Raw genomic sequence first — 12,149 nt, forward strand, 5'->3', positions numbered from 1 at the left:
TTTTTTTCTGACCGTTTCATCAGCAGGGTCTGGCGCCGGTCTCTACTCCAGCCCTCATCTAGCCCTGATGACGTTACCTAGTTGGGTAGCGAAACGTCTGCAAGGAAACCACCCAGCTCAGAGAGCGCCCAGGACCCCACGGAATTAATCCTGCATCCCCCATGCTTGCGAAGGGAAACAGGTCCACGCCTGGCCAAGCTCAGGGGCCGCTGGGCCACTAGATGTGCGTCCCCCTCCCCCTGGGGGGGGGATGGTGGTCCATGGAGCCCTTGGCTTGCTAGAAGGAGAAAGGGCCCTTTTGGGCAGAGAAAGGGAGGGGGGAGATGTGGGGAGTTGGGGGGGGGACAGGGTGTTACTTTGCAAGAGTTGGGGGGTCTTGTGGCTTTCCGTTTTTGCAAACCGAGTGATGGGGAGCCAATGGGGGGGAAGCGCGAGGGGGGGACGCTCCCACGTACCCCGCGGGCCACGCGTGGCCTGGGACGCGAGTCCCGGAGGAGCGCCCAACCTGGCTGGGGGTGGGGGGAGGCAGGAGGGGGAGGCTGGCCCCGCCGCCCACCCCTCAAAACATGCCGCCCTTCACCAAGGTGCCTTTGGTGCCGTTGGGTCTCTGCAAAGAGGAGAGGACGCTAGCGAAGGGCCCGCCTAAGGAATCTGGGATGGAGGCGATGGAGCCCGGACCCCCAGCCCAGCCCTGCCCGGGACCCGCTGCGGCTAAGCCCGGGGGCGCCGCGCCCTTGTTCCCCTCCGGCCCCGGACCGCCGGCTCCCCCGTTGCCTTGAGCCCCCGCAGGGCTGGGACCGCCGCCTCCGCAGCTGGGCGCCGGGTTAGGGTTGGGACCCGGACCGCCGGTACTGTCCGGGTCGGTGCTCTTAGCTTCTTTACTCTCGTCGTCCCGGGAAGGGTCGGATTTCTTGCCCGACGAGCCGTTCTTCGCCGCCGCCGCCGCTGCGGCCGCCGCCCGTTCCTGCTTGCGGAATTTGGCCCGCCGGTTCTGGAACCAGACCTGGAACGAGAGAGAAAGAAGGAGAGAGGTAGAGGGAGAGAGAAGGAAAGAAGAAAGAGAGAGAAAGAGAGAAGAATTAGAGAGAGAGAAGAAAGAAACAGAGAAACAAAGAAAAGAGAGAGAGAGAAAGAAAGAAAAAAGAAAGAACGAGAGAGGTAAAAAGAAAGAAAGAGAGAGGTAGAGGGAGAGAGAAGGAAAGAAGAAAGAGAGAGAAAGAGAGAAGAATTAGAGAGAGAGAAGAAAGAAAAACAGAAGAAAGAAACAGAGAAAGAAAGAAAAGAGAGAGAGAGAAAGAAAGAAAAAAGAAAGAATGAGAGAGGTAGAAAGAAAGAAAGAGGTAGAGGGAGAGAGAAGGAAAGAAGAAAGAGAGAGAAAGAGAGAAGAATTAGAGAGAGAGAAGAAAGAAAGACAGAAGAAAGAAAGAAAAAGAAACAGAAACAAAGAAAAGAGAGAAAGAAAGAAAGAATGAGAAAGGTAGAAAGAAAAAAGAGAGAGAGAGAAAGAAAAAGAGAGAGAGGAAGGAAAGAAAGAAAGAAAAAGAAGAAAGAAAGAAAGAAAGAAAGAAAGAAAGAAAGAAAGAAAGAAAGAAAGAAAGAAAGAAAGAAAGAAAGAAAGAAAGAAAGAAAGAAAGAAAAGAGCGCCGACCCGGTTAAATCCAGACGAACCCCTCGATCCGGCTTCCCATCCCCGTCCCCGACCCTTTTCGGGTTTCTCCCTGCCAGTCGGGAAGAAGCAAAGAAGGCGTGTCGGACGCCCCGTTCCGACAACTCCCTTTCTACCGAATTCGGACGCGCGGGCAATGTGAGGCTGGAAAAGCGCTTCTCCTCCGCGATCGGTTCTATTTTTTTTTTAAACCGGGCTTATTCCTATTCCGCTCCTCTCCTCTCCTCTCCTATTCTATTCTATTTTATATTCTATTTTTATTTCTATTTTCTACTCTATTCTATTCTATTTCTATATTTCTATTTCGTTCCGTTCTGTTCTTGTTCCTATTCTATTCTATTCTATTCTACCCTACCCTTTCCTATACCTATTCTATTATTTCTATTCTGTTTATTCTATTATTTCTATTCTGTTTATTCTATTATTTCTATTCTATTTATTCTATTATTTCTATTCTATTTATTCTATTATTTCTATTCGATTTATTCTATTATTTCCGTTCTAGTATTTCTATCCTATCCCCATTCCATTCCCAATAGATTTTCTCAACCAGACTCGGGGGTCTAAAACAGTTCCCTAAATTCGCAGGTGTTTTTGAACGAAATCGGAGATTTGAAGGAATTACAGATGCAGCTGGAGGAGGTCAGAGGTCGGGGGTGGTGGTTTAAAAGCTTTATTTAACCATCACCGACCCCCCTTCCCCCAAATCACCTTGAGAAATTGAAGGAGACAAAGAGCTGGTTTTCTTTCTTTTTTTTTTAAAGGGAGGGGGGAAATATCACTGTGCTAAAAACCAATCGATAAATAAAGGAGATAATTGAGTCCTCCTTATTCACAAAATGTCTTTATGAGCGCAAATACCTCCTTTTACAAAGATGGCATGCTCTGTTTTGCCTAGGAAAAGGGTCAATGATAGTTTCTTTGGTTTCCTGGAGGAAAAAGCGCCCCCCCCCGAATATCAACATCGATGGATTCAAAATACAGCCCCATTTAGAACGGAGTGCATGGTGCGTTTTTTAAATCTATCTTTTCTTTCCGTCTATTTTATTTTCTTCTTGATTTATTTTGTACTGTAAGCCGCCGGGAGTCCTACGGGATTGGGAGGCATATAAATGTTATTAAACTTATAAAACTTATTCAAATTACGCTCGTTTAGAACTGTCCCTAAATAAAGCTACCTCCAATTTATTTATTTAGATGTTTTTTTTTTAAATCCCACTTTTATTATTTTTATAAATAACTCACAGCATCAAATTTAGATTTAGATTTAGATTTTATTTGTGATTTATAGGCCGCCCTTTTCCCTGAGGGGACTCAGGGCGGCTTACAATTCATGGGAGGGGGAGTGCAAATTATACCCAATGCTCCATTCTCCACCTCCTCCTCTTCACCCCACAACCACACCCCTGTGGGATGAGGTGGGGGTGGGAATGAAAGACTGGCCCTCCAATTCCCCCCACTTTTACCTAACTTATTTCTCTGTCTCTGTTGGAATGTTGTTTTCTGGAAGGTTTATAGGCATTTATGGAAGCAAAACCAACTACAATGGATATATGCCAAAAGTCCTTTTTTTAAAAAAATTTCCTCAAGAGGCAAATGGGACTTTCTGGGTTTTTCTTTGAAGATGTTTTGCTTTTGATCCAAGAAGCTTTCTCGAAATCTACAAGAGGATCATGACCAGAATGATAGAGAATCTCCATATGGATAGATTTTTCATCCGTCAGCTGTACAAAGGCTCAAGGCAAAGGGATTCCATGAAACTTGGGATGATCATAGTACAACATTTCTTCTTTTGGCTTCCTGGCATGATCTAATTTTTTTTTGAGGGGGGGGTAATCTCCAGCCACTGCCCCATTGAAATACGACGGGCAGCTTTCTAATTTGGGTCATGATGAAACGCCTGCAAGAAAACAAGCCAGCTTTAGGATCGACTCCTCACGTCAACCCTAAAAGGCAATGTTTCCCCTCGCACCTCTGTGCTAGTCGTTCCTGACTCTAGGGGGCGGTGCTCATCTCCGTTTCAAAGCTGAGGAGCCAGCGCTGTCCGAAGGCGTCTCCGTGGTCATGTGGCTGGCATGACTCAATGCCTAAGGCACATGGAATGCTGTTACCTTCCCACCAAAGGTGGTCCCTATTTTTTTCTACTTGCATTTTTAACGTGGTTTTGAACTGCTAGGTTGGCAGAAGCTGGGACAAGGAGCGGGGAGCTCACTCCGTTATGTGGCACTAGGGATTTCGAACTGCTGACCTTTCTGATCGACAAGCTCAGCCTCTTAGCCACTGAGCCACCTATCAGGTCAACCCTAAGTTGCAAATATTTTTTCTTGATTAGTAAATACTATCCGGTTACGGTTTTTAAAAACTCGGCCAATGATGATTGGGAAAAAAAGATGTTGAGACTCTAGAAAGAGTGCAGAGAAGAGCAACAAAGGTAATTAGCGAATTGGAGGCTAAAACATACGATGAACAGTTGAAGGAACTGGGCCTGGCTAGTCTAGGGAAGAGAAGGACCAGGGGAGACAGGATAGCAGCCTTCCAATATTTGAGGGGCTGCCACAGAGAGGAGGAAGGGGGACAAGCTATTTTCCAAAGCCCCTGAAGGCCAGACAAGGAATAATGATTGGAAGGAGAAATTCAACCTGGAAATAAAGAGAAATTTTCCCCGACAGGGAGAACAATCAACTCATGGAAGAGAAGTTGCCTTCGGAAGTTGTGGGAGCTTCATCACTGGAGGCTTTCAAGAAGAGACTGGATTGTCATTGGTCAGAAATGGTGTAGGGTCTCCTGCTTGGGCAGGGGGTTGGACTAGATGACCTCCAAGGTCCCTTCCAACTCTGTTTATCTACCTACCTACCTACCTACCTACCTACCTACCTACCTACCTACCTACTTACCTTCCTACCTACCTATCTATCTATCGCCCAGTCCGTTAATCAGAAAAGTTGATCCCTAATAGACACTTAAGTATTCCCTTAGCAACTGTTAAGTTATCTTGAGATGGGGCAGCTTTAGGGACCATTCAAAGTTACAACAGGTGTAATGCAGCCACCCTGTGATCAGGTGGTCACACTTGAGACCTTTGGCAATGGGTTCATATTTATGACCGTTGCTGTGTCCCACAATGATGGGATTTTCTTTGGCCACTCCCTGATGAGCAAAGTCAAGGGGGAAGGCAGATCCGTTCTTGGATTTCCTGGTCAAATGGGCCGATCTTGTCTGGTCTTTGCATAAGGGCAAACATGTGCAGTTCCAGGTGGGAATGAATTTGGGGAGCGTTCAGGGTGTAAGAAAAAAAAGTGTAGGCAGGATTTAGCAGCTGAAAAGACCCATCTTTTTTTTGTCTATTTGAATATGAAATATATTATATGTTAAATATAAAAATAGAGTGTAAAAAAAACCCAGCGTAGGCAGTATATAGCAGCTGAAAAGAGCCATTTTAAAATCTATTTGAATATAAATATATATATTGAATATATATTGATTCAATAAATATATTGAATATATAAAATATATATTAAATATATAATATATTTTAAAAAAATAACAGGATGTAAAAAAAAACCCAAGCATAGGCAGGATTTAGCAGCTGAAAAGACCTATCTTTTTTTAAAATCTATTTGAATATAAAATATATGTTTTTGTAGATTTTCATAGATATATATGTATATATATATGTATGCATGCATGCATGCATGTATGTAGGTATGTACATACATACATATATACATACGTACATACACACACATATATATGTTATATTTGTGCTGATAAATAATATAAATAATATAAATATAATATAATAATATATAATAAATAAATAAAATATAATATAATATAAAATAAAAAATAAAATAAAATAAAAAATTATATATATAAATAAATAAATAAAATTTATTTATTTATAATAAAATAAAATTATATATATATATAAATAAAATTTATAAAATAAAATATAATATAATAAATATATATATATATATATATATATAACCCTGCATATTGAATTTACAATATGTATGTATTTACATATGTATGTATGTATGTATGCATGCATGCATGCATGCATGCACGTACACACGTATGTATGTATGTATGTATGTATGTATGTATGTATGTATGTATGTATAAAAAACCCTGCATATTGAATTTACAATTAAATTAGAACGCTGGGCTGAGAAATCCGGGCCCATTGTGAAGATGCTTAAGAGCGTTTTTTAATTCAGGGAAGTCAACTGAAAACGAAAATCGAGAATAAATTCATCTCTCTGTCCAATATACCGGACGGCCTGCTTCTCTTTTGAGTCCTTTCCTATTTTTGAATATCCAAATTGCTCCTTAAGAAGAGAGGGACATCTCAACCCAACCAGATGACAAGAGTCTTGAAGTCAACGAATGGGATTAAAAACCACCGCGGGTTTGCAATTGATGCTCCCGAAATACTGAGGTCAGCCCTATCCAGAAAGACTCCCCTGCGCTGTTTATAATTTTATCCCGGCATCCACAAAAACAGGATACGCTCTAAAATAAATCAAGAGAGAGTGGATTATTTTTTGTCACGGAGGTGAAGCGGAGTGGTGGCTTTTGCAAAATCATTCTCCTTGAATTCAATTGGCAGCGTCTGGAATTTCCTCTCCCCCCAAATTTAGCTTTTCCTTGAGTGGGAAATCAACCCCAAAAAACCCCTTAATATATTGGGGAAGGGGGGGAAGACAAGTTGACAAAACAAAATTCTGTATTTTTGTAGAAGACATCAAAGCATAGCCAGCTGAACAAATGAGTTTAAAACTAGTTTTTATCCTTAGGGTGACAGACTCTTAACCACAACCACAATCACTCCATGCACACAACACATGGAAACGTATGACTAGTTTTTCTTTTCCTTCCTTCCTTCTTTCTTTCCTTCCTTCCTTCCTTCCTTCCTTCCCTTCCCTTCCCTTCCCTTCCTTCCTTCTTTCCTCTTTCCTACCTTCCTCCTTTCTTTCCTTCCTTCCCAGCTTCCTCTTTCTTTCTTTCTTTCTTTCTTTCTTTCTTTCTTTCTTTCTTTCTTTCTTTCCTTCCTTCCTTCCTTCCTTCCTTCCCTTAATTACTTCCATAGGGATTATTCTTTATACTATTTATGTTGTTTGTATTTGTTCTCATGCATTTGCACCAGTGAGGCTAAAAACAATTTCTTTGTGTACTTGATGTAGAAGGACATCATTAGGCCTGGATACCCTTGAACTCCGCCCCGTCTACATTCCAACCTGAGCTTAGTGCTCAAGATAACCTGCCATAACCTTCTACCTGTTAATGACTACTGTTACTCCAACTGCAACAACACAACACATACAAACTAGATGCAATCCGTTCTGATCTTGATTGCAGGAAAAACGATTTCAGCAATAGAGTCCTAAATATGTGGAACACCATAACTGATCCTGTTTTTAGTTCCTCTAACCCCCCCCCCATACCTTTTACCTTAAGCTGCCTCCCGTGGACCTTACGCGTTTCTTAAGAGGTCCCTAAGAGCACCAGCGTGCTTACCGTCCCTGTCCTACGGTCCCCATATAAATATATATGTCCTCTTTGTATGTGTTCATGGCTGTGCTTTGCTTATTTATAGCCATTTATCTGTGCCATTTTTCCCCCAATATGTTTCCATACTTGTTTCCTTGTACTTGTTGACAAATAAAAAAATAAATAAAAATAGAACAATAAAGGCTATGCTAGTGTATATATATTATATACATTATGAGGACCCAGATTGTTGGGGGCAATATGCTGACTCTCTGTAAACCGCTTAGAGAGGCCTGGAAGGCCTATGAAGCGGTATATAAGTCTACTGCTATTGCTATTGCTACATACAATTATAGATCTAAATCTTATATAAAAAATCTTATTTTTATGGAAAAAAATGGCTTACTGGCTGAAATTGTAACTCTCAGCTAAATGTCTGTGTGTGTGTGTGTGTGTATGTATATGTGTATATGTGTGTGTGTACACACACACACACACACACACACACACACACACACACACACACACACACACACACACACACACACACACACATATATATATATATATATATATATATATATATATATATATATATGGTTGTTTTTTAATTTGTGCTGATAAATAAATAAAGGGAGAGTAGTATAGATCTATTTCAAGCTATTTAGCTCTCATCAGCTAGCCATACCCTTACTGGGATTCGAACCTGGCTAGCTGGTTTTAATCATATATATATGATTAAAAATAGATTAAAAATGATGTAACCATTAAATATGATGATACAAAGGTTGAACCCAGATGACACACTGTAAGATTAATGGTATGTAATAGAATATAATAGAATATAATAGAATATAATAATATAACATAACATAATATAATATAATGCTTTTTATTTTTCCATAACCACTCTTACACCATTAATCTTACAGCGGGTACAATCTTTGTGTCACCATATTTAACAGCTTACATCATTTTTAACCTGTTTTTTAATCTTACCTTTGCCTTTATACGTGTCAATTGCCTTCTAATTCAACCCCTCCCCTATCATTCCGCGTTCTTTTCCAAATATCTCTCTTTAGCTGGAAGCCGGTGGGATGCGTCCCGCTGCGCCTACGCTGCTGCCCGCAGCCCTTCCGTTCCCGCGCGAGCTTTCCCCACGCGCCCTGGCCCCCCAACCCTAGACGGAGCGACCCCCGCCCCCGCCGCCCCCCTCCCCGAGACACGTGAGGGGCTTGCCCGCCTTGTCCCCTACCTGTACTCGAGCTTCGGTGAGGTCGATCTTCAAGGCCAGCTCCTCCCGGGTGTAGATGTCGGGGTAGTGGGTTTCAGCGAAGACCCTCTCCAGTTCTTTCAACTGGGCGCTGGTGAACGTGGTGCGAATCCTGCGCTGTTTCCGCTTCTCGTTCAGGCCGCCGTGGTCGGTGAAGAGCTTGTAGGGGACTGGAAGAGGAGGAGAGAGACACGCTCCGCTTTAAAGGCCCGGCCGTTCGTTCAAACCCCGCTCCCTTTTTTGGTGCTCACGGGAGAACGAAAAGCCAGAATCACACGTGTGAATTCTGCCTTTTCGTTCTCCCGTGCATGCACACGTGTGAGTTCTGGCTTTTCCTTCTCCCGTGGCATGCACACGTGTGAATTCCGGCTTTTCCTTCTCCCGTGCATGCACACGTGTGAATTCTGGCTTTTCCTTCTCCCGTGCATGCACACCTGTGAATTCTGGCTTTTCCTTCTCCCGTGCATGCACACGCGTGAATTCCGCCTTTTCATTCTCCCGTGCATGCACACGTGTGAATTCTGGCTTTTCGTTCTCCTGTGCATGCACCAAAAAAGGGGGAGCGGGGTTTGAACTAAAGACGAGAGAGGCGCGCGTTTTGGTGCTTGGGAGGGGGGGGGTTCTGGACTCGGGGTGGGAAGTCCCCTTTTTATTTCCCGGGAAAAGGGACGGCGCGCATCCGCCCCCCCCCAAAAAAAACAAATTGGACAAAATGAGCTCAAAGGAAAAAGCAAAGGCGGATCCACGCGCGATTCCCTTCTCCCCCCCCCCCCCCGTTCGTCTTCTTCACGTCAATTCACCTTAAGCATGAAAAGAGGCGGCGATTTTCATAATTTTAATTATACGGAACGCAGGGCGGGCATCTCCACACAGCCCCCCCAATAAAAAAAAAGTTAAAGCTTGCTTCGATTAGTCTACGGGGATGGATGGATAGATGGATGGATGGATGGATGGATGGATGGATGGATGGATGGATGGATGGATGGATGGATGGATGGATGGATGGATGGATGGATGGATGGACGGACAGACAGGAAGATAAATGGGTGGGTGGATGGTGGATGGATGGACGAACGGATGGACGGACAGACGGATGGGTGGGTGGGTGGATGGATGGACGGACAGACAGACAGACGGATGGGTGAGTGGGTGGATGGATGGATGGGAGGACGGACGGAGGACGGACAGATAAATGGATGGATGGATGGATGGTTGGATAAATAGATAATGTTAATTTTTGCGTATTGCGCTGATCAAAAACAGGAGGAAGAGGGGGGGGGCAGGAACCGCCTCCGCCTTTGCTAAGGTGGGGGATAAAATTGTGCAAATGCCCCCTTCTCCTCCCCCCCACCACCGCCCCGCCGCTTTTCCAAACCCCGCTTTTGCCAGCGATTCTTCCGCGGGGGCCCGAAAAGCTGAGAAGCCAGCCGCGCGAAAGATTCGCTTCTCCGACGTGGCGTTTAGACCAGAACGCTGCGTTCTTTTTCCAAATCCGAAGCCAAAATGTTGTGTTGGCCGGCCAGGCCGAGGAGGCGGCTCGTCCCTCGGAAGGCAACGAAGCTAGAAGCGGGAGAGAGAGCGACCGTCCCTTCCTCGCCGGGGACGGGTTTAATCCCGGCCCAGAGCTGGTCCGAGGTGGCAATCCCAGCGCTTGGCTTTGGATTCGGCGCATCCTTCCGGGAAGAGCTGCTGAAAATCAGGGGTAATCCGGATCGAGGCTCTGCAAACGTCGTTGCCTCGTTTTCTGCCGGCCTTGCTGTGGGGAAGGAGGGGGGGTTCCTTCCAAACGAACGAGGAGGAGGAGGAGGAAGAGGAAGGAGAAGGAGAAGAAGGAGAGGAGAATTCTTTATTGGCCAAGTGTGGTTGGACACGCAAGGAAGAAGAAGGAGAAGGAGAAGGAGAAGGAGAAGAAGAAGAAGAAGAAGAAGAAGAAGAAGAAGAAGAAGAAGAAGAAGAAGAAGAAGAAGAAGAAGAAGAAGAAGAGTAGTAGTAGTAGTAGTAGTAGTAGTAGTAGTAGTAGTAGTAGTAGTAGTTTTGGCGAGGGCGAGAAAGCCGCTGGTGTCAGTAATCACCCTCTACTACAGCCTTAATCTAATTATTCCCCCCCTCGCTTTTCAGTCCCCGTCGCAAAATAAATAAATTATGCCGATCATTTTGGCAGCTTAAGATAATTTTGTTGGCGGTTTCGGGTGTGACTTCGGATAGTGTAACCGTGTAAGTGAATTACAGCCGCCGCCGCCGCCGCCCCCCCCACCCCTTTTCCTCCCCACCCCACCCCTCCTTCTTCCCTTCCCTTCTCTACCTCTCCCTCTCTCCTCTCTCCTTTCCCCGCGATCGCTCCTAACGTGATAAATCCCTTTCATTTGGGTAAGCAAATTTGGTTTGGCTGAAAGAGTCGAAAGCCCGATGTTTTCCAAATGCAATCAAGGCGCGCGGTTGTAAGCCGCAGTTTCCCTTGCTTGCCTTCCCTTCCCTTCCCTCCCTCCCCCAGCTAGGCGGAGGGTCTTACCTGCCGCGTAGGGGCTGCTCTGGTGGTCCCTGAGGCTGCCCAGGCTGCAGGATCCGGGCGTGAGCGACGGGCAGCCCGAGGTGGCGCCGAAAGTGGTCCGGATGGGGTTATACTGGAAAACCGCTGGCTTGGCTGCAGGAGCTGAAATCCGCGTAAGCCGAAGCCAAAGTGGACGTGTCCATGCCGGCCATGCACGACTCGTAGGCGGAGGAATTGAGGTAGGAATATTTCCATTTTATACATTGGAAAAGGCTCCAGCTGGCCCAGCCGAGGGGGTCAGAGGAGGGCTGGGGAAGCGGGGGGAAGTGGGCGCTTGCCTGCCCTGGCCGAGGCCGGGGTTTTTTTTGGGGGGTGGCCGGGGGAAGGGAGAGAGATGCTCACCGCTCGCCTCTCGCTTCCAGAGTGGCCTCCCTGCTAGGAGCCGAGCCTGGTTTTATGAAAAAAGGGCTGCGTGGAGCCGCTTCGCCTTGAGGTCTCTAGAGCATATACTTCCCATAATAAAAACTTGGCTCTTTCCTCTTGGACAATAGCGAAGCGGAGGGTCTGAAGGCTGCCGCTTTTTACATGACAATAACTCATCAGTCTATTGGGCTGGCCGGGGGGGGGGGGGAGAGTTTGGGAGGGGGAGCAAGGGAGGAGGAGGAGGAGGAGGGAGGGGGGAAGAGAGAGCGAGAGAGAGAGAGGGGCGAGAGCGCCCGAGGTGGAGAAGGCGCGCTTCCCGAATTTCCCCTTCCTCCTCCTCCTCCTCTCCTCCTCCTCCCTCCTCCTCCTCCTCCTCCTCCTCCTCCTCTCCTCCTCCTCCTCCTCCTCCTCTTCTTCTCCTCCTCCTCCTCCTCTTCTTCTCCTCCTCCTTCTCCTCTTCTTCTTCTCCTCCTCCTCCTCCTCGTCTTCTCCTCCTCCTCCTCTCTTCTCCTCCTCCTCCTCTTCTTCTTCTCCTCCTCCTCCTCCTCTTCTTCTCCTCCTCCTCCTCCTCCTCCTCTCCTCCTCCTCCTCCTCTTCTTCTTCTCCTCCTCCTCTTCTTCTCCTCCTCCTCCTCCTCCTCTTCTTCTTCTCCTCCTCCTCCTCTTCTCCTCCTCCTCCTCTTCTTCTCCCCCTCCCCGGTCCTGATTCCTGCATCTCTAATTAGACTTCAATCTTCTCTTCTTTCCTCTCTCCCCTAACCCGTTGGCGTCCTTGCCCCGCCCTCTCTTATCCCTCCCTCCCCC

At 46.1% G+C, this 12,149-nt stretch overlaps 1 protein-coding gene across 1 annotated transcript in view; it reads right to left on the reverse strand.

The window, feature by feature from the left end:
- Positions 1 to 559: 559 nt before the first annotated feature.
- PHOX2B (paired like homeobox 2B) overlaps positions 560 to 12,149 on the reverse strand; it is a 13,980-nt gene continuing 2,390 nt past the window's right edge. The window contains exons 3-5 of the mRNA XM_087723805.1: positions 10,945 to 11,056; positions 8,418 to 8,605; positions 560 to 1,003 (exon numbers count right to left, since the gene is read on the reverse strand). Of these exons, the coding sequence (XP_087579931.1) occupies positions 560 to 1,003; positions 8,418 to 8,605; positions 10,945 to 11,056 (744 nt within the window). The remainder of the gene's footprint in view (positions 1,004 to 8,417; positions 8,606 to 10,944; positions 11,057 to 12,149) is intronic.

Source organism: Thamnophis sirtalis, unplaced genomic scaffold (assembly GCF_051295495.1).
Source record: "Thamnophis sirtalis isolate CommonGarterSnake01/CBP01778 unplaced genomic scaffold, rThaSir2_p1.2 scaffold_10, whole genome shotgun sequence".
NCBI classification, from domain to species: Eukaryota; Metazoa; Chordata; class Lepidosauria; order Squamata; family Natricidae; genus Thamnophis; species Thamnophis sirtalis.